At 41.6% G+C, this 27,543-nt stretch overlaps 1 protein-coding gene across 7 annotated transcripts in view; it reads left to right on the top strand.

The window, feature by feature from the left end:
* Nucleotides 1-27,543, top strand: part of MYPN (myopalladin) — a 140,341-nt gene that overhangs the window by 56,975 nt on the left and 55,823 nt on the right. For all 7 annotated transcript variants that reach the window (XM_074382313.1, XM_074382312.1, XM_003928675.3 and 4 more), the window contains 7 exons: nt 2,456-2,631; nt 5,425-5,476; nt 8,974-9,088; nt 11,761-11,832; nt 18,768-18,909; nt 22,615-22,638; nt 27,021-27,137. In XM_074382313.1, coding sequence (XP_074238414.1) covers nt 2,456-2,631; nt 5,425-5,476; nt 8,974-9,088; nt 11,761-11,832; nt 18,768-18,909; nt 22,615-22,638; nt 27,021-27,137 — 698 coding nt within the window. The remainder of the gene's footprint in view (nt 1-2,455; nt 2,632-5,424; nt 5,477-8,973; nt 9,089-11,760; nt 11,833-18,767; nt 18,910-22,614; nt 22,639-27,020; nt 27,138-27,543) is intronic.

Here is a 27,543-nt window from a genome sequence, read left to right on the forward strand (position 1 = left end):
GACATATTTATGGAATAATAAAGAATAGCTTGGCTGTTGGGAAGTAGTTGAACAGGTGAGTGTTCTTCAGTGTGCTTTAGAATCTTGTGGTGAGCCAGGGGGGCAAAGACTCATTCCTGTAATCCCAGCACTCTGGGAGGCCAAGGCAGGTGAATTGCTTGAGCCCAGGAGCTCAAGACCAGCCTGGGCAATATAGCAAAACCCCATATCTACTAAAAATATGAAAATTAGCTGATGTGGTGCCATGTACCTGTAGTCCTACCCAGCTGCTTGAAAGGCTGAGGCGGGAGGATCACTGGAGCCCAGGGAGGTTGAGGTTGCATTGAGCCGGGATCATGCCATTGCACTCCAGGGCAACAGAATGAGATCCTTCCCACCCCCACCCCAAAAAAAAGCTTTATAAATGGTGGGAGGGAGATAGGGATTACAGCATTGGATGGTTAGAACTAAATTACAGTAAAGATTAGCAACTGCAAGGGCTACTTAACTTTTGACAGTAGTTATTATACCTCCCACTTAACTACTTTTTATTATGTTGATTAATCATTATTATTTCAAAAAATGAAAAAATGTAAAAGGGCGCACTGAGCCATCTTACTCCTATCTGTCCTTATCCATCTCGTTTTCCTTCACCCCAATAGCCGCTTGTGATTTGCATTTTATTCTTTCCAGTTTTCTTTCTGAAATGCAAACAATATGAACATATCTTATTTCTTTCCCGCCGTTATCTGTTTCCCAGGACTGCCATAACAAATTGCCACAAATTGGATGGCTGAAGCAGAAATCTATTCTCTCACAGTTCTAGAGACTAGAAGGCTAAAATCAAAGTGCTGCCAGGGCCCCGTTCCACCTGAGACGCAGGCTGGAAGCCTTCCTTGCCTCTTCCTCTCTTCTGGTGGTGGCTGTCAGTCCATAGAGTCCCTTGGTTTACAGCCACATCAATCCAGTCTCTACCTCCGTCCCCACATGGTGTCCCCCTGGTTTGTCTCTGTCTTCACATGGGGTTTTCTTCTTCTTATCCTTTCCAGTCATATAGGATTCAGGCCTATCATAATGACCTCATCTTAACTTGATTACAACTGCAAAGACTATTTCCAAGTAAAGTCATATTCACAAGTATGGGTGGGACATAACATAACCTGTAAACTCCATTTTTCTACACAACGCTAGCACCCTATATGCACTATTTTTCAGCTTACTGTTAACATTCAATTATATACCTTGAGATTCTTTCCATATCAGTACATAGTAATGGTTCTCATCTTCTTTTCAGAGCAGCATAGTGTTTTGTTGTGTGGCTACATCAATCCCCTGAGGATGAACACCTGGATGGTTTCCAGTGTTTTGCTATTTGAATGAGTGGCCTATACATTTGTCATTTTGTATGTATACAAACGGATCTCTATGGTAGATTCCCACAAGAGGGATTGTTGGGTCCAAGGATATGTGCATCTGTAATTCTGGCAGTATTGGTAGACTTCTTTCATAGGGCTTATGTCATTCACACTAGCAATGCATAAGAGTGGTCACACATGTAGACTTTTGCCAATCTTTTACGTGAAGAATGGAATTTCCATTTAATTTTTATGTCCATTTATCTTATTATGCATCTCTACCTTTTAAACATTATTTTATGTAGTATTTTTGGTAAACTTTTGGCCAGAAAACTAGGTTGTAATAAAAATTTCTAACTTCAAGGATATTGAATTAAAAGAAAATATCAGAACCTATAAAATATATTTAACTTGGGTTATTTGCCAGAGTTGGGCCACTCCTAGGAGAATATGACTCATTCTCCTTACTCTGCTAGCTCAAGTAACAGAACAAATTAATTTTCATTTAGTTAGATGAGATGTAACTTAATAGAAAGAACTGAGTGTCTTCCACTTCACGAACCTGTGTCATCTCTTAAATTCTCTCTACATAAGTGAACGTAGCACGTAATGCATACAATAGGGATCTGAAATATTTTAGGAGAAGCCAAGTTCCACAACAAAGACCCTGATCTTTGTGCTTGGCTGTTCCTGCTTTCTCACCAGTTCTCTCAGTTGTACCATTCTTTTTTCCTTTTCTTTTCTTTTTCTTTCTTCTTTTTTTTTAAAGACGGGGTTTCACCATGTTGGTCAGGCTGGTCTTGAACTCCCGACCTTAGGTGATCCTCCCTGCCTTGGCCTCCAGAGTGCTTGGATTACAGGTGTGAGCCACCACACCCGGCCAGTTGTACCGTTCTTAATTGGAGCTACTTTCTAATTTCCTGAATGCGGTGTCAATGTGGTTTGAATACTGCCAACTCTTCTCACGATTACAGATAATGTTAGAATGATGGGTTGCTTTTTGTTGTTGTTCTGACTTTAAATAAAGCTCACCAGTTTTCTTCTGAGAGAATATCTGGAGCTGTCTATGTTATTGTCTCTCATTTTTGTCATGTCCGATGACCATATTCCCTTCCCTGCAGGTGGTACTGTGAAGGCAAGGAGCTTGAAAATTCTCCAGACATTCACATCGTCCAGGCAGGAAATCTGCACTCACTGACCATTGCAGAAGCCTTTGAAGAGGACACAGGACGCTATTCCTGCTTTGCTTCTAACATCTATGGGACAGATTCGACTTCTGCTGAGATTTACATAGAAGGTAAAACAAAATACTCTTGGAGTATGACACTTACTAGTAAGACATTTAGTTATAAGAAATAAATATGTAGAGGGCCTCTTCTACCATACACTCTTCTAGGCAATGAGGATACAGCAGTGAACCAAGCAGACAAAAATGCTTAGGCTTATTTACTGGTGATTTACATTATATGATAGGAGAGACAGAAAATAAACAAGATAAACAAATAAAATATAGGCTGGGCCCGGTGGCTCACGCCTGTAATCTCAACACTTTGGGAGGCTGAGGCAGGTGGATCACGAGGTCAGGAGAGCATGACCATCCTGGCTAACACAGTAAAACCCTGTCTCCATTAAAAATACAAAATATTAGCCAGGTGTGGTGGCACATGCCGGTATTCCCAGCTACTCAGGAGGCTGAGGCAGGAGAATCGCTTGAACTCAGGAAAAAGAGGTTGCAGTGAGCCGAGATGGCGCCACTGCACTCAAGCCTGGGTGACAGAGCAAGACTCCATCTCAAAAAAGAAAAAATAGGCCGGGCGCGGTGGCTCAAGCTTGTAATCCCAGCACTTTGGGAGGCCGAGGCGGGTGGATCACAAGGTCGAGAGATCGAGACCATCCTGGTCAACTTGGTGAAACCCCGTCTCTACTAAAAAAAAAAATACAAAAAATTAGCTGGGCATGGTGGCGTGTGCCTGTAATCCCAGCTACTCAGGAGGCTGAGGCAGGAGAATTGCCTGAACCCAGGAGGCGGAGGTTGCGGTGAGCCAAGATCGCGCCATTGCACTCCAGCCTGGGTAACAAGAGCGAAACTCCGTCTCAAAAAAAAAAAAAAAAAAAGAAAAAGAAAAAATAGGCCGAGCGCGGTGGCTCACGCCTGTAATCCCAGCACTCTGGGAGGCTGAGGCGGGCAGATCACCTGAGGTCTGGAGTTCAAGACCAGCCTGACCAACATGGTGAAACCCCATCTTAAAAAAAAAAAAGAAAAAATGATGTGTGTGTGTGTGTGATACGGCAGGTATATATAAACACTGTGGAAGAAATAAAAAGCAAGAAAAAGTGGAGATAGGCATTGCATACATGTGAGTGTGGGGGGTAGAGTGGTGGGGAATGAGCCACAGGTTATTTGAGAGAAACTCTAGGCAGAAAAATCTGCAAATGCAGTGGCCCTGAGGGTGGCAGTATGCATGTCTTAAGGCACAGAGATGAGCCAATGTGGCCAGGGTGGAGTGAGCAAGAAAGTAACAGAAGATGAGGTCAGAAGGTAAGATGGGTGGAGGTGGAAGGAGGGAGGTAAGCAGATCACAAAAGTCCATGTAAGTCGTTGCAGGGACTTTGGTTTGGACCCTGAGGTAGATAAGAAGTTCTGGAGCATCTGAGCAAAGATATGATATAATCTTAGTTTTTTTGTTTGTTTGTTTATTTTTTTCTTTTGAGACGGAGTCTCACTCTATTGCCCAGGCTGGAGTGCAGTGGTGTGATCTCCACTCATTGCAACCTCTGTCTCCTGGGTTCAGGTGATTCTTATGCCTGCACTGCCCACATAGTTGGGATTATAGGCACGCACCACCACACCCAGCTAATTTTTGTATCTTTAGTAGAGATGGAGTTTCACCATGTTGGCCAGGCCGGTCTTGAACTCCTGACCTCAAGTGATCCACCTGCCTTGGTCTCCCAAAGGGCTGGGATTATAGGTGTGAGCCACTGCTCCTGGATGATCTGACTTAACAGTCACTCTGGCTGCTGGTTGAGAATATACTGCAGGGAGTCAGGGGTAGATGCATGGATACCATTTGGGAATACTGGAAAGCCATTTACATTGGCATGAAGCTTATATGATTAATTTGAGGGGAAAAACAATCAACTTATGCTCCTTTGTATCTACCTAAGTTTGTGTTCCTATTTTCTCTTATCCTCTGGATTTTGTCTGCAGATCATTCTTTAGCACTTTCTTCACCAATAATACCTTATGCATGCCTTGGTTTTAGCATTTAAATGTATTATCATGGTATAAATGCCCATTTATCAACTAGACTGCAAGGCCAGGACTTCTTTATATCTCCAATATTTACTTGTACTTACCTGGTACCAAGTACATAGTGAGTATGTGATAAACATCTATTGAACAAATACATGAATAGGAATGTGTTGTATGTGTTTCCATCCGCAAATTTTTGGAGTCTAGTAAATACCTCCAGATTTAGCTGCGCAGTATCTTCCTGTAATGCACTATTTTGAGAAGTAAATCCAGGATCAAAGCTCTGCTAACAGTGCTGAGATTGGATTGCTGGGTTCTTTTTTTTCTTTGTGGCAACAAGACTTTAAATACCCCCTCTCTCAAGATGAAATATGACTTGTCAATATTAGGACTGGACGGAAGGGCATCCACCTACACCCGCAATGTTTGGAATCCAACGTAATCCCTTCTTGTATCCAATCTGGGCAGGCCAAGAGCAAGAGGACTATGGACACCAGAGCGTGCCTGCAAATGCGGTTCTGTTAGGCCAAAGGCATCAGCAGGTGTTTTACATACACGAACACTCAGAAGTTGGGTCAGTTCATTTGAACACTACAGCTAACTAGACATGTGACCTTGAGCAATTCCTTAAACTTCTTAGGGTCTGTTTCCTCATTTGTCAAGTTAGGTGTTCGTGTAAGGAATCATGGAGTTCATTTTTAAGATTCTGTAGGTATTCAGATATTTAGGAATCAAGCAAACAAATTATTATCGGAAAAATCTTACGTCTTATTTAGGAACCAATTTAAGAAATCATAATCTTAACAATCTTGTGTCTCGTTTTTATTTTTTTTCCAGGGATTTCTTCTTCTGACTCAGAAGGGGATCCTAACAAGGAAGAGATGAATCGGTAATTCTGGTTTTCTGTCTATAGCTTTAGCATCCTCAGATCAATTAATAGCTCAGAGACAGCTATTAATGGTTGCTAGAACTTAAGGAGGGTAGCTCCAGGGTTTGACTGCAAAAATAAATAAATAAACAAATTAAGTGGATTTGAAGAAGACCCTACTTTTGCTTAAGTCTGGCCTAGCAGATTAATTTGAATCTTTCTAATTTACTCCCTACAGAGAATGAGCTCCTTAAGGGCAGAAATCCTTTGGGTATGCCTACCTTGAAATGATAATTTGCTTCTAGCTTTTGTGCAGATATGAACATTCATAGCCAGAGTAAATGATTCCTCCTTTACCCCCTTCCTTTATCATTTTCATGGCCTTGAGTCAACTCCTCCTTCTCTCCTACCTTTTATACCAACCACCTCCTTAGAGGGCTTCCTGTCTGCTTCCACCTTTTTCTCTCTTTTACAGTGTCCAAACTACAATCAGTTATTCTCTAAAAGAGATCAAGATTCTGATCCTATTGTTTTCCTGACTCAGAAAAAGATAATTATCTATGAGAAAACAAAAATCAAACACAAAACAAACAGCAACATTTTAAAACGATCTTAACATGGCATACACACGAAGCCTTAGTCAGCAGAGCATCAGCTAGGTTTTTCTGTTCCCTCCTCCCTTCCCCACCTCAGGCTGTCTACATTGCTGACATCTCACCCAAATCATGTACACTTCCTCTTCACCCCTTCGTTTAAGCTATTCACTTTGCTAGGATTGCCCTATCTCCTTCTCTGTCTAGCAAACTCTTATTTAACCTACAAAACCCAGTCTAAATGTTCTTTCTCTTTGAGCTCTGTAATAAACTTCTCCCCTATTGCACACTCATCACTCCTTCCTTGAGGCTCCCATAACGTGTTACAAACCTAATGGGTATGAATTTTGATCTACAAACTTAAATAAGCAAGAGATGTCCCATTTATTTATTTGCTCCAAATCTACCTGTAGTTGTTCGGATTTAGTCTCTGCTGTGTATCATAGAGACCCAGATTAACTGTGACTTAAATGAAACAGATATTTATTTCTCATTTACGTAAAAATCTGGACTAGGCAGGTAAGATGGCTCCACATTCTACTAGGTTCCTGCTTTCTGCTTCATCTCATGCTAAGGTGTTGCCCTCATCTTCTTTGCCTAAAATAGAAAGGCCTGTCAGCCTTTTAAGGTCATCTCTCTTAAAATGCACATAGCACTATCCCTCATATCCCGTAACCAGAAAGTACTCATGTGGCCACACTTCGCTGCAGGGATGGTTGGGATATGTAGTCTTTATTTGGAGTAACCATGTAAAGAAATCAGGGATTCTATTATTGCAGAAGAAGAAGACAGAAGCTTTAGACAGACGGATTGGCTTTGCATCAGCACATCATTCTGCCTGAGACTGGATGCTGCCCGGCTGGGGAAAGCATCCAGTCTAGTGTTGAGTGTCCCTTTCCCCTTTCACAGTCTTAAAATAAGCCAGAGAGAGAGAGAGAGAGAGAGAGAGCAGTTTTGGAGCAAGCACCATTCTAAACATATTACATGAATTATCTCATTTAATCCTCACAAAACCCTATGAGATAAGAATTTTATTATTATTTATTTTGAGACAGATTCTTACTCTGTTGCCCAGGCTACAGTGCCATGGTGTGATCTCAACTCACTGTAGCCTCCGCTGCCTGGGTTCAAAGGATTCTCCCACCTTAGCCTCCCAAGTAGCTGGAATCACAGGCGTGCACCACCACGCCTGGCTAAGTTTTTTGTATTTTTAGTAGAGATGGGGTTTCGCCATATTGGCCAGGCTAGTCTCGAACTCTTGGCCTCAAGTGATCCACAAGTGACCTCCCAGAGTGCTGGGATTATAGGCGTGAGCCACTGCACCAGCCTAGGAATTATTATTTTCCCATTCTAGAGATGAGGAAGCTGAGGCAAAGAGACATAATATCTAGACCAGAGGAAAGCCCTCTGTCAGCAGTCATCTATCCATGGGTTACAGGTAAGAGGCCCATGTCCCAGATCCCCAGTTCCCTCCAAGTCCAGAGCCTGTTGCTTTCTGACATGTGTAATTACTGATATCTTTAGCAAGACTGGGAGCCCTTTACTGAGAGGGATGGGCTTCCCTTCTGGACATAGGTTCTCCCTGGCATCAGGTTCTCTGGCAAGGTCCACAGATGTCCATCTCTTCCATACCAAAACTAAAATAATCTACAGCATTGCCCCTCTGCAGCGTGAATGCCCCTCTGCAGCATTCTCAAGAATACTTGCTGGCTCTCTTGCCCTTCAAATACTCTCTTTAATATAATTTGTGTAAACTCGAAGAGCTTGTTGACTTCATACTATTTCTACTTTCTGACATGCCAAATTCTGAGAGGTTAAGTTTATGTATATATTTTGGAGTTGCTCCAAAACTGCTCTGTCTCTCTCTATGGCTCATTGTAAAACTGTGGAGGGGGAAAACGACGCTGAATACCAGACTGGATGTTTTCCCCAGCCGGGCAGCACCCATCTCAAGCAGAGTGATGTGCTGATATAAAGCCAATCTGAAGCATTGTGTGTGTCCAAAGCATCTGTTTTCTTCTTCTGCAATAATAGAATCCCTGATTTCTTTACATGGTTACTCCAAATAAAGACTACATACACAACCTTCACTGCAGCGAGGTGTAGCCACATGAGAACTTTCTAGTTATGGGATATGGGGGATAGTGCTATATGCATTTTAGGAGAGATGACCTTAAAAGGCTGACAGGCCTTTCTATTTTAGCCTAAGAAGATGAGGGCAACACCTTAGCGTGAGATAAAGCAGAAAGCAGGAAGCAGACAGGAACCTAGTGGAATGTGGAGCCATCTTACCCAGCAAATCCAGATTTTTATGTAAATGAGAAATAAATATCTGTTTCATTTAAATCACAGTTAATTTGGGTCTCTCTGATACACAACAGAGGCTAAATCCCAGTAACTACAAATAGATTTAGCACAATTAAATAAATGGGATATTTCTTGCTTATTTAAGTTTGTAGATCAAACTTAAACAATCAAATATATATATATATATACATATATATATGAGACCTTGGTCTTGGATCAGAGGTAAAGATTTACAAAGCCTGGCCTGTTACTTGAAATGGGAAGGGGAGGGAAAATACTGAGGGTAACAATAAAACAAACCTCAAAAAATTTACCTTCTGCACATGCTTCTGTCACTGCATTTGTCTTGGATCTCAGTTAGTTGTTAATATGTTTGACTCCCTGATTACACTGAGAGCAACTACCCAAGGACAGGAATGGTGTCTTATCATTTTCATGTTTGCATGGCCTAACAAAGTGTGTAGCAAAAATGCCTTCGGTAAACGTTTGTAAAATATCAAACCAAGATTTTTATTACACCTGCCTGTAAGCAGCGATGGCATTACTAGTTTTGCTGAAATAATTTTTCACAAAGAATGACAGGTCTGCTTCATAATCTATATTTTAATAATTTCTCAGAATCCGGAAGCCAAACGAGGCATCGTCTCCTCCCACTACCTCTGCAGCCATTCCTCCAGCAGTTCCCCAAGCCCAGCATTTGGCAGCCCAACCTGGGGTGGCAACCATCCAGCAGGTACTAAGTGAAACACAAGTGCCATGGACTGTGACAGACAGGCACGGTGACCATGACCATTTTGCATGGCATGACCGTGGTCTTCTCAGGTGCAACTCCATCATCGAGATAATCATCTTATATTTCTGAGGTGTTTTTTTGTTTGTTTTTTTTTTTTTGAGACGGAGTTTCACTCTTGTTGCCCAGGCTGGAGTGCAATGGCACGGTCTCGGCTCACCGCAACCTCCGCCTCCTGGGTTCAGGCAATTCTCTTGCCTCAGCCTCCTGAGTAGCTGGGATTACAGGCACGCACCACCATGCCCAGCTAATTTTTTGTATTTTTTTTTTTTTTTTAGTAGAGACGGGGTTTCACCATGTTGGCCAGGATGGTCTCGATCTCTTGACCTCGTGATCCACCCGCCTCGGCCTCCCAAAGTGCTGGGATTACAGGCTTGAGCCACCGCGCCCGGCCTATTTCTGAGGTTTGAGAGCAGTGGTTCCTGTTGCTTTGGGAACATATTCTTCGGCTTCATAAGCAAATTTCTGAGGAAAAGAAATGCTGTACAAATTAGTCCCTTGCTTTCTGTCTTTATAAAGGATGCTAATTACATATTCATCGAGCTGCCAGCTCTCAGACTGGCCTAGAACAAACTCTCTATATCATAAAACCTCATTAGTCTCATGGAGCTGCAGAGAATTCCACTTTCTAAGATGAAGCAAGAGTGTAGTTATTTATTAGGAAAAGCAAAGGCTCTCATCCTTCAAGTTAATAATAATGATACATATTTATTGTAAAAACACTTTTTTTTTTTTTTTTTTGAGACGGAGTTTCGCTCCTGTTACCCAGGCTGGAGTGCAATGGCGCGACCTCGGCTCACCACAACCTCCGCCTCCTGGGTTCAGGCAATTCTCCTGCCTCAGCCTCCCGAGTAGCTGGGATTACAGGCACCTGCCACCATGCCCAGCTAATTTTTTGTATTTTTAGTAGAGACGGGGTTTCACCATGTTGACCAGGATGGTCTTGATCTCTTGACCTTGTGATCCACCCACCTCGGCCTCCCAAAGTGCTGGGATTACAGGCTTGAGCCACCGGGCCTGGCCTGTAAAAACACTTTAAAAGTACAGAAATATGTCAGGCATGGTGGATCACACCTGTGATCTCAGCACTTTGGGAAGCCAAGGTGGGGGGATTGCTTTAATCTGGGAGTTTGAGACCAGTCTGGGCAACATAACGAGGCCCCATCTCTACAAAAAAGAAAAAAAAAATTAACCAGGCATGGTGGCATGCACCTATGGTCCCAGTTACTCGGGAGGCTGAGATGGGAGGATCACTTGAGCCTGAGAGGTTGAGGCCACAGTGACTTGTGATAGCGTAACTGCACTCCAGCCTGGGCAACAGAGTAAGACCCCGTCCTCCCGCCCTCCCCACCACAAAATGTGTTAAGTAAAAAGTTTAGTCAAGGTTCTACTCCAGTGCCTTCATTCCTCAGAGGTACTTCATGTTAGTAGTTTCTAGTGGGCAGTTCCAGGCATTTTCTATGCATATATAAGACTACATATGGCCAGGCGCAGTGGCTCACGCCTGTAATCCTAGTACTTTGGGAAGCCGAGGTGGGTGGATCACCTGAGGTCAGGAGTTTAAGACCAGCCTGGTCATCATGGTGAAACCCCATCTTAAAAATAAAAATTAAAAATTAAAAAAATTTTAAAAAGGAATACATATATGTGGCCGAATGTGGTGGTTCACGCTTGTAATCCCAGCACTTTGGGAGGCCAAAGCAGGCGGATCACCTGAAGTCTGAAGTTCGAGACCAGCCTGACCAACGTGGAGAAACCCTGTCTCTAATAAAAATACTAAATTAGCTGGGCATGGTGGTGCATGCCTGTAATCCCAACTACTTGGGAGGCTGAGGCAGGAGAATCACTGGAACCTGGGAGGCAGGTTGTGGTGAGTAAGATGCATCATGGCACTCCAGCCTGGGCAACAAGAGTGAAACTCTGTCTCAAAAAAAAAAAAAGAATACATATATGTATGCATAGACTTTAAAACATATGAAGTCATACCATCTAAATATACTTAAAACATGTTATTGATTTATTTCTTTTACATATATATATTTTTTTATTTTTGAAAAAAGTGTTTGTAGAGATGAGGTCTCACTGTGTTGCCCAGGCTGGTCTTGAACTCCTGGCCTTAAGCAATCCTCCCACCTCAGCCTCCCAAAGTACTAGAATTACAGCTGTGAGCCACCATACCCAGCCTAACATATTTCTTTATTGATGATCAATATATTTAAATATATTTATCTACAACCTCCTTTTATAAATTATCCAACCCATTTAGTAGTACAGAGGGGTCAAGTTTTAGTTCTAATCCACTGGCTTTCAAACTGTGATCTGTGTAGCCCCAGGGGTTCTATGGAACCTCTTCGGGGTTTTAGAGTTAATGACACAGATCTATATGTGAAAGGGTGGCATAGGGGTAGGCAGCACGTATTTTATGGCCACCATGACCTAGAGAGAAATAGAGTCAATTCAGTCTAAAATTTGAAGTCTGTGATTCATAAACTTAGAAAACGTCAGTTTTTTGGTTTGGGATGAATTTCATATACCAAATTCTCTCATTTGTTATATCTCACTATCCATCTAATAATCTTAGTAACAATGAATCTACTCTTGGTTCCTTCTACCAGTGCCAGAGCCCTACCAATTACTTGCAAGGATTGGATGGAAAACCTATCATTGCAGCTCCTGTGTTTACAAAGGTAATAAAAATATTACTTCTTCCTGTCATGACTTTACAGATGCCACAGCATCCAAATTACAGGATCCAAGATTTATTCATTTTATCTCAGGATTTGGTCTTATATATGTACAGTATAGGATTTGGGGCTGTTTTGATAGTTACTACTGTCACAAGTCCCAGATTTCCAGTAACAGTTTTAGTAATGAGAGAAATGTCTTTCCCTCTTACCACACTGATCTCTGTGGCCATCCTACAACTGTTAAACATACAATCTGCCTTATGTGGCAAGTGATCAATTTCTAGCCACATATTACTGCAAAGATTTCTCTGATTTTTCAGAAAAATTCAGTTGCAGTTACCTGGCTTAGGTGCTCAAGAAGATGGAGTTAAATGCTCGGAGAAGGTTTAACAGAAAGCCTCCTTCCCTCTAGGATAAAGAGCTTTCTTAGGCCAGGCATGCAGGCTCACACCTGTAATCCCAGCACTTTGGGAGGCAAGGATGGATGGATCACTTGAGGCCAGGAGATCAAGACCAGCCTGACCAACATGGAGAAACCCCCACCTCTACTAAAAATACAAAATTAGCTGGGCGTGGTGGTGCATGCCTGTAATCCCAGCTACTCTGGAGGCTGAGGCAGGAGAATTGCTTGAACCCGGGAGACGGAAGTTGCAGTGAGCCCAGATCATGCCATTGCACTCCAGCCTGGGTAACAATAGTGAAACTCCATCTCCAAAAAAAAAAAAAAAAAAAAAGCTTTCTTTTTCTATTCCATAGTATCAACTATTGGGATGGCATCAAATTCCAAATCTCATAGTCTTTGCACTTAGAACTAGAAAATTTAGTAAAGCACATTCATTTACAGATGAAAACCCAAGGGAAGGTCAGAGAGATTAAGCCATGTAGCCAATATTGCAGTTCTAGTTAGTGGCAGAATCAGGACCACAAACAAGTTCTCCCAATGCTTAGACTACAGACTGTGTACACATGTTGCCCATGCCAGTAAGTGTGAAGTTGAAAAAATTGAGTCACGTTGGATTTTATGGTATTATGAAGACCAAATAGGCAGAACTATGCCTGGATTTATAGTTTACTGTTTATTTGAACACCAAACTTAGGCCCAGATGAATTTTATCCTCTCTGAAATATGCTTTGTTTTAGAGCAGTGGTTCTCAGTCATAGTTAATTTTGCCCTCCAGAGTCATTGGCAATATCTGGAGACACTTGTTGTCACAACTGGGGGGTTGTGTTCCTGGCATCCAGGGATGGTGTTAAATACCCTACAATGCATAGGATGGCAGCCCTCCACAACAAAAATAGTGTAGCTCAAAATATCAACAGTGTTGAAGCTGAGAAATCCTAGTTTGAGCAAATGGGCTTTTTTTTCCAGTGAGTACCAATCCCTAAAGGAAGAGCTAAATCCACAACTTCTACAGAAGCATCCATTTCATGGGAGTTCTGCTGTATCGGATCGTTCAACATGGTTTTCCAAAATCCAGAGTGGAGTCTAGAGCAAACAAGCTATGTTTACCAATATCCATATTAGTTAGGCAAACATTCTGGGTTTTTTTTTTTTTTTTTTTTTTGAGACGGAGTTTTGCTCTTGTTGACCAGGCGCAATCCTGGCTCACTACAACCTCTGCCTCTCGGGTTCAAGTGATTCTCCTGCCTCAGCCTCCTGAGTAGCTGGGATTACAAGCATGTGCTACCACGCTTGGCTAATTTTTGTATTTTTAATAGAGATGGGGTTTCTCCATATTGATCAGGCTGGTCCCGAACTCCCAACCTCAGGTGATCTGCCTGCCTCGGCCTCCCAAAGTATTGTAATTACAGGCATGAGCCACCACACTCAGCTGCATTTAATTTTCATGAGCTAATTAGAGCCTCAGATTGAGCTGCCCTTGTGTGGTGACTCTGATTAGCTCTTTCTATTACTAATTAGATGTTCTGATCAGCAGATACATATACTTTTGATAAATAAAAATAGTAAAATGAATTAAACATTAACGTATTTTGTTTGTTAGATAAACTCTCTAAAGGCAGCAGTAGCTTCATAGTGGGAAAATGGTCCTTAGTACACAGACCCAAACCCTGACGAGGCTTTGTCAGCCTCGTCAGGATATGTGCTTTTGCCTCCATAAATGGGATAAGGATTGTTCAGGCATCGGGCACTAGGGTAGGCAGTGGCTCAGATTCCAGAAAGACTTATCAGCAGTGGTGTGCTTGCGTTAGTTTCCGTCAGTGAGAGCAGGATTGAGGTCATAGTCACTGCCAGTGTCATTAGCAAATTTCTGAGTCAGAGCCACCAGTGATGGATGGTATCATGTGGCCATGAGCCACGATAACAGATTATTTGCATATGTTTGTTTGGCTTACTCCTGCTCTATTTACTTGTTTAGGGACTTCTGGCATTCCAGTCCCTATGACTCACTTTCTATACTGCCCAGCAAAGCATTTCTTTGCCAATTGTGGCAAGAAGCCAGCTTTTTTTTTTTTCTTCTTCTTTTTTAAAGCAACACTTAGAGAGCAGAGTTTTATTCAGCTCCCTCCCCCCGCTTGGTGACAGCGAACTACTTATCTTCTTTTAAAGAAGGTTAAAATGAAAAGTGAAGTTGCCCAGCAAAACTGGTAGAATTTGAGAGAGGACTATGAGATTCCAAAACCAGTTCACCACTCTACTCATAGGTGATACGTATGTTTTTAAATGCCCCTTAACTGCAGATAGAGATAGACTGTCCTCCATCCTCTACACAGTATCAAAAATACTTTCGCTCTGTTTATGTGGGGAAAACGGCACTCACACTTCTTGAGTGTGAAGGGAGGTCGATGATCAAATTAGAATCTTACTCCTATCCCTGCTCCCACCCCAACAGCAGCTGCTCTGGCAAGCCTTCAAGGCTGCAGCAGCCCTGGCCCCAGCTGCTTCAGCAGTAATTTGAAGAGTGCAAGGGGGCAGGGGAAGTGAGAATTTGAAGAAGAGTACTTCATTATATAACAGCAAAGGCAGGAAACCCTGAAATAACTGGGCCCATAGCCGGATGCAGATTTCTGGAGTTCATGGGCCCCTCTCCCCAGTCCATCAATTCTGGAAATTTTTCTGACTTAATGCATGGGGCACCTGTGACAGTCAAGGGACAAAAGAGCTTTCAATCAAACAGCTCTTTATCTGTAACAACCACTTTGATCCAACTCCAGCCTAAAGCACTGTGCTACACTTGCAGCATCTCCCAAGGTGCAAAATTATCAGCTGGTTAAAAACAAATAAAATGGCAAATTGAACCTTGTAGCTGACAACTTTTAACCAATAAGGCAGATGCTCTTTCTCAAGAATGTCCCAGCATTATGTTTGTGGTTGTAGATCTACCTAGCAGGAACTATACCCTTTCAATTCACATTTATGGTGGTGGGCATGGTGCTTGGCACAAAGCAGGCACACATTTATTCTGTGGCAAATAACTTCCATTTCAGTCCAGGTGTGGTAGCTTACACCTGTAATTCCAGCACTTTGGGAGGCTGAGGCAGGAAGATCACTTGAGGCCAAGGGTTCAAGACCAGCCTGGCCAAGATGGTGAAATCCCGTCTGTAACTAAAAATACAAAAATTAGCTGGGTGTAATGGCACATGCCTATGGTTCCAGCTACTTCAGAGGCAGAGGCAGAAGAATCACTTGAATCCAGGAGATAGAGGTTGCAGTGACCCGAGATCACACCACTGCACTCCAGCCTGGGTGACAAAGCAAGACTCCATCTCAAAACAAAACAAAACAAAACAAAACAAAAAACCTTCCATTTCAGTTAAGAAGAAATTGTCATTTTTATTATTTTGTGACTTCAGAGTGTCTTTAGGAAGAAATAGAGGGAAAAAAATGTCAAATGGCCATGGAAGCATGTCTTGCTTCCCAAGTCTCTCTGTTGTCAAGTGACCCTACAAAATCCTCCCAGATGACCAGGTTAGTGATGACACACAAAATAGATTTGTACTTTGAATACTGCATACCTGAGAAGGTTGTAGATCTTCGGTTATAGTGACTTTAGTCTAGATTCATAATTCCTAGAAAAGACTAACTTAATATTTGCCAGTTGCACACTGGTCTGTCTCATTTGTTGTCAGTGAAACTGAAATGAATATGATCAAGTCTGTATACCCCATGCCGTTAGTAACAAACAGCCTAAGACCTGCTGCTGTGATGAACGTGACATCAGCTACACTATGTTCTAACAGTGTAATCGGTTTGGACCCTGATCTGTGGCAATATGAGCCAGCTCTTTCTCATGAAACTTTGTAGAAAAGCAGCTTTCAGCAAAGACAACCATTATTATCCTTATATCTATGACTCTTCACAGTTTTTCTAAGTGGTTTGTGAGATGATGCTTGGCATCTCCTTTACTGAGTATTGATGATGTGTCACACTGGAATGAGCTTTCATCAGAGACATTAGGAGGCCCATTCCACACACTGAAGCATCTCACATAACTAGGCTGGGCTCTTGAATAGAACACAAGTCTTGGCGTTCAATGTCAGGTGAATAACAACCAACTGACTGATGGTCTAAATTGGGCACAAGACATTTTCTCATTCTTCTGTGAACGTGCTGTTTTATTTACTCAACCCCTTTTGCCCCCCAACATTTTTGGTATATCGTTTGGTTTTCTAATTTGTTTGCCTCAAAAAGGAATGAAAACTTCATTATGTATAAGCTCCAGGAAGGTGTCTAAGTGCCATTAAAATTTTCAGCGGGCCCCAAAGCTGCCATTTGCACATGCAATTTGCTCAGAGGTCAGGGTGGAGGATATACAAGTTTTCCCTGAGCACCCAGAATTCACTGATGCTTCCTGCTTTCTGTTCTTGTCAGTAGGTGTTGTTTTGGGAAGACAAGGAATAACTAGATTTTCAGTCATATAGGTCTTTATTAATTCAGAAACCACTCGGGGCTAATCCCATCCTGCATTACTTCAGCAAACGAATTTGGGGCCTCAGAAAGAACAAAACACTAGCATTGAACTACAGCGCCCCCTGGCCATCACAATATCAATGTATAACACACTTGTGAAAGTCTCTTAGCTAATGCCACGTGGTTTTCCCCACTCCTATACTCTCTCCTTAGACAGATGCTGTAAGTGTGACAGGACTAAGCACAGAATATCATAAGTTGTTCAGACAAGAACTGTAAAAAGAAATGAAATATTTGTAACAGTGAATGACAAAAGGAAAAAAAACGATTGGCTTTTCCCTTCTCTGAAGCAAGAGCCAGTATTTCCTAAACGCAGGTCCCAAAATTGTAATAATAGAAAGCCTTGCAGCATCTGTTGCTTACAGAGCTTGTGGAGGAAGTTTAATTATAACATTTTTATGTTTCCAGACTTTGAATTAAATGAAAAACAAAAATATACCAATACGTGTGCCAAAGAAGCATTTCATAATCACATGAAGTGCCGACTACAGAAAAGAATGTGTGGTTTTCAGCTCACAAATCATGGTGAATAAGAAACTAGTTGTGAAAAAAAGTGCATTTTGTTCTGTTGTAGAGTCTAGTATAGAATAGACTGATATCTTACAATTCAAAGTGGTCTTCGTAAACCTTTTATTGTGCGAGTGTGGAAAAGCATTAATGATTCCTTTGCAAATTTACAACATATTTTACAATGACATATGACTCTACGTGTGAGTAGGATTTTATAAAGATTGTCATTATTTTTATTCCTCAAAGGATTAGCGAGGCTATCCTGTAAAGAGCACATAAGGAAAACAAAACAGCAAAACAAAAATCAATTTCCAGGACTGCAGAATGTAAACAAGGCAAAGCTAGGAAGACAGAACCCGTTACTTGGGCCATAGAACCCTTCCACATTATGAGCAGGCATATTCTTTTGTGGACTAATACATTACTCCTATGTTGGATACATCTAGTAGATACTCACTGCAGATTTAAAGACCATTATTATTTCTGGAAATCAAATACCACTTGGGCATTTAATAACGGAAGTACTGAGCCCAGACGTGGTGGCTCAAGCTGTAATCCCAGCACTTTGGGAGGCCAAGGGAGGTGGATTGCTTGAGCCCAGAAGATCGACACCAGACTGGGCAACATGGCAAAACCCCATCTCTACAAAAAAAAAAAAAAAAAAAAAAAAAAAAAAAAAAATTAGCCGGGTGTGGTGGCCTGCGCCTTTAGTCTCAGCTATTCAGGAGGCTGAGGTGAGAGGATTGCTTGAGGCTGGGAGGTTGAAGCTGCAGTGAGCCATGATCACAGCACTGCACACCAGCCTGGGAAAGAGAGTGAGAGCCTGTCTCAAACAAAAACAAACAAACAAAAAAAAACAAAACAAACAAACAAAAAAAAACCCCAAAACCAAACCCCCCCTGCAAAATAAAAACCCAAACAACAACCAAAAATCCCACCCCAAAGATACTGTACTGAAAAGTAGCTGCATTACTCAAAATGTTTTGCCTAATATTTAATAAATTCCCTTTCCATTGGTAGAGAGAGTAAGGAAAACGATAGTGAGGAAAAAGCTTCGTATGGGCTCAGATGTTTCTGTCTTCAAAACTACTTTCCGGATGTGAGGGCGATCTGGCCGGAACATCTGTCACCCCATTGATTGCCAGAATTGATTCGGCTGATCAGGCTGGCTAGGCGGGTGTCCTCTCCCTCCTTCACATGTGCGTCCCTCCCAAAGCTGTGCGCCCAGTGGAAGAGGACGCCTGTCCTCAATAGAGGAGGACCGGTCTTCAGGCAAGGGTATAGGAGTAGCTGTGCCCCCCAGCTAAGACCTCCAAACAAGCTCTCAAAACGACTTTTGAACGCATGGCTACAGAACTGAAGCTGCTAGAGGGGTAGATGCTTTGGAGAAAAATCCAAATGTGGAGATGGCATCTTTTTCTAACATTCAACACTGGGACTAGATTACAAAAATGTGTACTTTTTGGTTCTAACTATATTCTTCTTATTATTATAGATGCTACAAAATTTGTCAGCTTCTGAGGGTCAGCTGGTTGTGTTTGAATGCAGAGTAAAAGGAGCTCCATCTCCTAAGGTTGAGTGGTATAGAGAAGGGACTTTAATAGAAGATTCTCCAGATTTTAGGATTTTACAGAAAAGTAAGTTAATGCTTTAAATTATTTTCTGATATTGTGTTTTTATGAACTTACTGCACATAATTTTTATAACTTTTAATGGCTAAGAAAAATATAGTCAAAAAGAATAAAATAAAAAACATCTGTAATCATACTCCTGTTAATATTTCAGTGTTATGTTTTCCAAGAATTTTTCCATGCATAGTTTTTAAAGGAAAGCATTGTATACTTTTTTGTAAATTGTTCACTCAACGTTTAATGAACATCTTTCCATGTCAATAAATAGAGTGGCTCCTTACTTTTTTATTTTTATTTTTTATTTTTTGAGATAGTGTCTGACTGTCACCCAGGCTGGAGTGCAATGGCACAATCTCAGCTCACTGCAACTTCCGCCTCCCGGGTTCAAGCCATTCTCCTGCCTCAGCCTCCTGAGTAGCTGGGATTATAGGCACACACCACCACGCCTGGCTAATTTTTGTATTTTTAGTAGAGACGGGGTTTCACCATGTTGGTCAGGCTGGTCTCGAACTCCTGACCTGGTGATCCACCCACCTCTGCTTCCCAAAGTGCCAGGATTACAGGTGTGAGCCACCACACAGTGCCACTTTTTAAATTCTTTTGAGTCAGAATCTCACTCTGTCACCCAGGCTGGAGTGCAGTGGTGTGATCTCTGCTCACTGCAACCTCCACCTCCTGGGTTCAAGCGATTCTCTGATTCTCCTGCCTCAGCCTACCCAGTAGCTGAGATTACAGGCATGTGCCATCACACCTAGCTAATTTTCGTATTTTTAGTAGAGATGGGATTTCACCAGTCTGGCCAGGTTGGTCTCCAACTCCTGACCTCAAGTGAATTGCCCATTTTGGCCTCTTAGAGTGCTGGGATTATAGGCGTGAGCCACCATGGCCAGCCTTACTTTTAAAAATAAATCAATAATATCAGTTTCATATTCAGTTAGTCTGCTGTTGAACATTTAGATGGTTGACAGATTTTTCTTTTTTTTTTTTTACTATTATAAAGTATGCTTCAATGCATGTTAATAGAGAAAATTTTGTGAATATCTATAGTTATTGCCTTGGAATAAATTTCTAGTATGAGACTTGCTGTTATAAGTTTACCTTTTTTTAGGCTTTTAAAATATGCTGCCAAAATGTCACCCCTAAGGGTTGAGCTAAATTAAGGATGATCACAGAATTAATCAGCCAAACTGAGACCCTTTGGGGGAATGAAAGAGGATGCTATTAATAGTTATACAGGGTTCCCAGGCATAAACTAGGTCTGTCCCAGCTGAACCAGGACACAAGTCACCCTAGCTATATCCTACTGCAACCTACGTGGGAATGCCTTTCATCTCACACCTTCACCAACAATGAGGGTTAACCATTTTATTAAAAATCTTCACTAACTTTATAGGCCAAAAATGGGAGCACTTGCTTTAATCTGCACTTCACTAATTAAATCTGGGATGAAACTTTTCTTTTTCATATTTACTTACGTCTTTGTATTTCTTTATTTCGCTTTGGGTTCTTGTTCCTTTTTATTATAAGAATTATTTAGATATTTACATGGTTAATTCTTCTTTTCTTATTGCACAATGCTTTCACTTTGTCATCCGGTGCTTTCTCCTTGACCCATTTCAGCCATAAATTACATTGCAACATACTTGCTTTTTAAAAACATGTTTTATTAACTATGTAGAACAATCTATTATAGAAAAACGTGGGAAGGAAATTTGCTAAAATGTTGGCAGTCTTTCTTTGGGCAGTGAATCTAGGGCCAGTTGTTTTACTTCCTTATGTATTTCTGTATTTTTTCAGTTTTTCTGCAATGAACATGTATAACTTTTGTTTATTCCTTTTTTGTTTTTTACATTGACTAATAAAAATTTTATAATTTACCATGTGCAACATGGTGTTTTGAAAGATATATACATTGTGGAATGCCTAAATTGAGCTAGTGAACATATGTATTACTTCACACACATCATTTTTTGTGATGAGCTATTTGCTTTTTTTCTTAATCTTTTTCTGCCTATTACGAAATAGTAGTTCTTAGATTAGTGTGACATATGAATCAGAGCTACTGTCAGGTTTTATTGGCAGTAGTAGCAACAAAAATATATTCTGAATGCCGTTTAAACTGAGAGATGCCGGGCACAGTAGCTCATGCCTGTAATCCCAGGATTTTGGGAGGCCAAGGCAGGCAGATCACTTGAGGTCAGGCGTTTGAGACCAGCCTGAACAATATGGTGAAACCCTGTCTTTACCCCACCCACCGACCCCCCGACAAAAAAATACAAAATCCTAGTCAGGTTTGGTGACATGCACTTGTAGTCCCGGCTATTCCGGAGGTTGAGGCAGGAGAATCACTTGAACCCGGGAGGCGGAGTTGCAGTGAGCTGAGATTGCGCCACTCCATTCCAGCCACTCCATTCCAGCTTGAGCAATAGAGTGAGACCCTGACTCAAAACAAAACAAAACAAAACAAAACAAAACACTTCAATAGTTCAACAGTGTAGAAGATTAAAAGTAAGCTCAACAACTACATTTTGAGTGTTGGCAGTTCAATATCAATCAAACACCTCAATTCAGTACTACTGTGGGTACTTTCATGAAACCCAAAGAATTTTAAGAAAAGAATCTACTCTTGGCAGGGCATGGTGGCTCATGCCTGTAATCCCAGCACTTTGGGAGGCTGAGGAGGGTGGATCACTTGAGGCCAGAAGTTCAAGACCAGCCTGGCCAACATGGTAAAACCCCAACTCTACTAAAAATACGAAAATTAGTTGGGAATCGTGACAGGTGTCTGTAGTCCCAGCTACGCAGGAGTGTGAGACAGGAGAATCGCTTGAATACAGGAGGTAGAGGTTACAGTGAGCCAAGATCTTGCCACTGCACTCCAGCCTGGGCAACAGAGTGAGACTTCATCTCCAAAAAAAAAAAAGAACCTACTCTTGAAAAAACTATGATCTATCCTGAGGCTCTTGATCTTAGAAACCTCTGAGCAGGAGGTATAGTGAACATTTTATCAGGATATCAGAGCCCAACGCCAAGAATAATTTCTCAATCTTCATAAACCTTTTTCAGGTAAGGCTGAATGAATGTCAATATAAGCAAGTCATTTCTGAAATACAGCTAACTCAGAAACTTTTCTTCGCCTAAGGTTTATGTACCCCAAGTGAAGCCCAGATTTATTTCAAGAGGAAGCAACATCATTTAATTGTTGCTCTTGGGCTGGGCTCAGTGGCTCACATCTATAATCCTAGCACTTTGGGAGGCCAAGGTGGGTGGATCACCTGAGATCAGGAGTTCAAGACAAGCCTGGCTGACATGATGAAACCCTATCTCTACTAAAAATACAAAAATTAGTTGGTCATGGTGGTGCATGATTCCAGCTGCTTGGGAGGCTGAGGCAAGAGAATCACTTGAACCCTGGAGACAGAGGTTGCAGTGAACCAGGGACACGTCACTGCACTCCAGCCTGGGCAACAAGAACGAAACTCAGTCTCAAAAAAAAAAAAAAAAAAAAAAAAAATTGTAACCCTTTTGCTGCTTTTCTGTAATACCCATCCTGTCCCTGTTGAGGTCTTCTTACTTAATATTGTCACATAAACTTGTTGTATCACCCCTGAGTGTGCAAGAGACTGTGAAATTCTGTAGGAAGCTTCTGATGAACATGTAGCTTCTCAGTAAAATAAATGTTCAGAATCTTTTAATTGTTTTTTCTTTCAGAACCTCGATCCATGGCAGAGCCAGGTAAAGAGAATTTCAACTTTAATTTATTGGCATATGATGAGTGATTTTATATACATAAGAATACACAATGAAGTTACACTGAGATTAATAAACAATGAAAAATAAAGTTTTAGGAAAAAAGATCCAAATGGGCCAGGCTCAGTGGCTCATGCCTGTAATTTCAGCACGTTGGAGTCTGAGGCAGCAGATCACTTGAGGTCAGAAGTTCGAGACCAACATGGCAAAACAAAACCCTGTCTCTACTAAAAATGCAAAAATTAGCTAGACATGGTGGTGCATGTGTGTAATCCCAGCTACCTGGGAGGCTGAGGCAGGAGAATCGATTGAACCTGGGAAGTGGAGGTTGCAGTGAGCTGAGATCGTGACGCTGCAATCCAGCCTTGCTCTGGGCAACAGAGCAAGACTCCGTCTCAAAAAAAACAAAACAAAAACATCCAAATGAACTATAGCTATTATTGTAGGAGGAGAGAGGGGGAGCATGTGCAAATCTGGAATGTATAATTAATACCTCATATGAATGCCGCTGGTTCTTGTGTTATTGAGAAATGTTTCTTAGGAATATTTTTCCTCTCAAAACTGGACAAAGTAATTTCTATAATGCTAGATCAATTTTTGTTCCATAGCCTAGGTATCTCAAAATTTATGCCTCATCAGATTTTGAAGTTTGCAGAAATTCTATTAAAAAATCTGTGATGTTATTAGATTTGGTTGGGAGAATACTAAGATGAGATACAAATGACTGTAGGTGAAGTTAGAAAATACAAGTGACTCACAAAACAGGGCATAAACATCTGAATGCCCTCTCTGTGACCACCCGAAAAAGTCAGATTGTAAGGCAGCAAACCACACTGCCATGTGTGTACCTATGCAACAATCTTGCATGTTCTTCACATGTACCCCAAAACCTAAAATGCAATTTTAAAAAAAAGTCAGATTGTATTTGTAACCCTGTGTGAGAAAGTTGGTTTGTGATCTCATTACTAGAATTCTCTCTTCAGGCCAGGCATGGTGGCTCACACCTGTAATCCCAGAACTTTAGGAGACTGAGGCAGGTGGATCACCTGAGGTTGAGAGTTTGAGACCAGCCTGGCCAACATAGTGAAACCCCGTCTCTACCAAATTTACAAAAATTAGCCAGGCTAGGATTTTTAAGGGTTTTGGAGTGGGTTACAGAGCAGAGATCACTGGCTGGTTGAAAAGTGTGGGGTGAAGTCATGAGACAGGAAGATTAAGAAGCTGTGTTCTCATGCTGATCTCGCTCCTTTGTGGGGATCTTCAAACTAGTTGCTGGAATTCATGGTCTGAAAAAATGTTTTTAAGAAATCCTTAAACAAAAGCCTTATGAGGCTGGGTACAGTGGCTCACACCTGTGATCCCAACACTTTGGTGGGAGGATCGCTTGAGCACAGGAGTTCAAGACCAGGCTGAGCAATATAGTGAGACCCCATCTCTACAAACACTTAAAAATTAGCCAGACATGGTGGTACATGTCTGTAGACCCAGCTCCTTGGGAGGCTATGGTGGGAGGATCACTCAAGCCTGGGAGGTGAAGGTTGCAGTGAGCCAAGATGATGCCTCTATACTCCAGCCTGGGCAGCAGAGCAAGATTCTGTCTAAAAAAAAATAGAAGCCTTATGATTCTAATGTTAGAAATCATTAGGATTTTCATCTATAGGAACAAGGGGATGCAAGGATCTAGTGCTACATGACTTTTAGTGACAAGGAAATGGGTCAAAGTGCAGCCTGATTAATACTTAACTATAAGGCCGGGCCCGGTGGCTCACGCCTATAATCCCAGCACTTTGGGAGGCCGAGGCGTGCGGATCACGAGGTCAAGAGATCAAGACCATCCTGGCCAATATGGTGAAACCCCATCTCTACTAAAAATACAAAAAAATTAGCTGGGCATGGTGGTGTGCGCCTGTGGTCCCAGCTATTCAGGAGGCTGTGGCGGGAGAATTGCCTGAACCCAGGAGGCAGAGGTTGCAGTGAGCTGAGGTCGCGCCACTGCACTCCAGCCTGGCACCTAGTGAGAGAGTGAGACTCTGTCTCAAAAAAAAAAAAAAAAAAAAATGCTTAGCTGTATTTCTGTCCAGAACTTAGCATGCAATTCTTGTCAACTCTGTGGGAATGGTTTCAATATCACATTGACTGGAAGTGTGTGTCTCAACTACCACTTAACAAGAACAGAGTTAGCTTGACTGGCTTAGACCTCATGATTTACCACCTGAGGCTGAGAGGGACCAGCTTTCTTTGAAGCATACAGCCACTCCAAGTAGAGTAGACAAAGCCAGGGTTCTATCAACAAGGAGGTAGGAGAGTGAAGAGTTATTGAGTAGGCACTTGCCTTAGTCCGTTATGTGCTGCTATAATCGAATAACTGAAACTGGGTAATTTTTAATAAGGAACAAGGACTTATTTCTTACAGTTCTGGAGGCTGGAAAGCCCAAGATCAAGGGGTCTGGTGAGGGCCTTCATGCTGTGTCATTCCATGGCAGACGGCAGAAGGGCAAGAGAGCAAGTGCACAAGAGAAGGGAGGGCGAGGGGGGCCACACTTACTTTCATGACAAACCCACTCCCACAGTAACATTTATCCATTTATTAGGGCAAAGGCATCATGACCCATCATGACTAAACACCTCCCTTTAGCCTCCACATCCCAACACTAAAGTACTGGGGATTCTTTCCAGCACATGAACTTTGGGGGACACATTCAAATAGCAATACTCAATACTGCCTGCCATGGCCCCCTGGCCAGTTTTCGTAGAAATGGTCTAATTAATTCAATTCAATTATCATGAAGCACTGAGATGCCTATCAAGTTTCTCCTAATGCAACTCTTTTTTAATAATTTTGTTTTTCATGTCAGGTCTATGGAATGATAACTGCATAATTAAGCACTTCTGTGCTTCTCTTATAAAGACTTTTTTGTGTCTAACCATCTTTATAGTCTGTAATTTCATCCTTATATTTACCTTTTCTGCTTCAGCTTAAGACTTATACCACTGTCTTATACCTCCTCTTTATTAGCTGTCAAGGAGTATCTAACTTTAATAACTTTGGACTGTAATCATGTGGTTCTACCTGGGAATCACCTCTGTAGTTATTCACAGAGGATCACTGTTCACAGTGTATCAGAGTAATCCATAAGAATTACCATAGTAATACAAAAGTAGAAATGCATTTCACTCCTTCTTTCATTCAGAATTTCAAGTTACTCTATCAGCTCATTATTACCAGTAAGGCAAAATATTTATTTGCTGTACAATTTTAAATTGTGGTCTTTGTTTAAAATAATCTCACTGTAGGCCAGGTACAGTGGCTCATGCTTGTAATTCCTGCACTTCGGGAGGCTGAGGCGGGCAGATCACGAGGTCAAGAGTTCGAGATCAGCCTGATCAACATAGTGAAATCCAGTTTCTACTAAAAATACAAAAGTCGGCTAGGCATGGTGGCACATGCCTATAGTCCCAGCTACTCAGGAGACTGAGGCAGGAGATTGCTTGAACCCGGGAGGCAGAGGTTGCAGTGAGCCAAGATCGTGCCACTGCACTCCAGCCCTGGCAACAAGAGCAAAACTTTGTCTCAAAAACACAAAACAAAACAATCTCACTGCAGAAGTTCCCCAGGGAAATAGTGAGAGACCTAGGTTTAGAAAATGTTTTATTCCTCTTTTTATTTCACGGAGTCTTCCATTCCCTTTGACTCCTAATTTGTTTTTGTGATTTTTAAAAAGTTTGTTGTTACTCATTTCTATTTTTGCCATCTGTACTGTTCACATAAAAATGGAAGATTTTCTGAAAATCCATAATATGTAACTATTTTTATAAAATCCCCTTGTCAGTATTTGGCTTGTCTGCATGCATTTGTTGTTTCTAAATTATTTGACTCATTTTCCCTACTTTTTTTTTTTTTTTTTTTGAGTCGGAGTTTTGCTCTTGTTACCCAGACTGGAGTGCAGTGGCGCGATCTCGACTCACTGCAACCTCCACCTCCTGGGTTCAAGCAATTCTCCTGCCTCAGCCTCCCAAGTAGCTGGGACTACAGACTCGCGCTGCCATGCCCACTAATTTTTGTATTTTTAGTAGACACCGGGTTTCATCATGTTGACCAGGATGGTCTCGATCTCTTGACCTCGTGATCCATCCACCTTGGCCTCCCAAAGTGCTGGGATTATAGGTGTGAGCCACCGCACCCGGCCTTCATTTTGCCTACTAATCAGTCAATTCAATCAAATCACTGTTTTAACCAATTGTTTTTAAAGAATTAATATAGCCAGCTTCTTTTATTGACTTTGTAGAATCATCATCTGATATCAGTAAATTCTATAATTCTACTCTCATAACTAAGTCAGTAACCGTACTCTTTCACTGGCATATAGAGGAGATTTGCACGTTGGTCATTGCTGAGGTGTTTGCAGAAGACTCTGGGTGCTTCACGTGTACTGCAAGCAACAAGTACGGCACAGTGTCAAGCATCGCACAGCTGCACGTGAGAGGTGAGGACCCTAGCCTACGACTTTGAATGTGAATAGGCAGACTTTTTGTTACCATTCCTTACTGCTTTTCATACAAAGCTAGCTTGGCTCTCCTAGAAAGATTTGAGTTATTGAGGAAAATGTTCTTGAACAGTGTCCAGTTTTCAATCTCTTATTGCATTACAGCCACCACCTCAGTTACCCTGCTGTCATCATTGTATTTCCTAAGAGAACATCTCCTCGATCAATTTCTAAATTTCTTTCCAAAAGCGTAATTAGATTTTAAACTTAGTTTTTTATTTTTAATTTCATTTTTTTCTGTATCCTTACCGTTCTTTAATGCCCCAGTGATGATCTGTTTTTGATAGGCGTTTTCCCATTCATACGTTCATCTGGTGTAAACACGCTCCAATTTGTGCGCATGTCC

Source organism: Saimiri boliviensis, chromosome 12 (genome assembly GCF_048565385.1).
Source record: "Saimiri boliviensis isolate mSaiBol1 chromosome 12, mSaiBol1.pri, whole genome shotgun sequence".
Lineage (NCBI taxonomy): Eukaryota > Metazoa > Chordata > Mammalia > Primates > Cebidae > Saimiri > Saimiri boliviensis.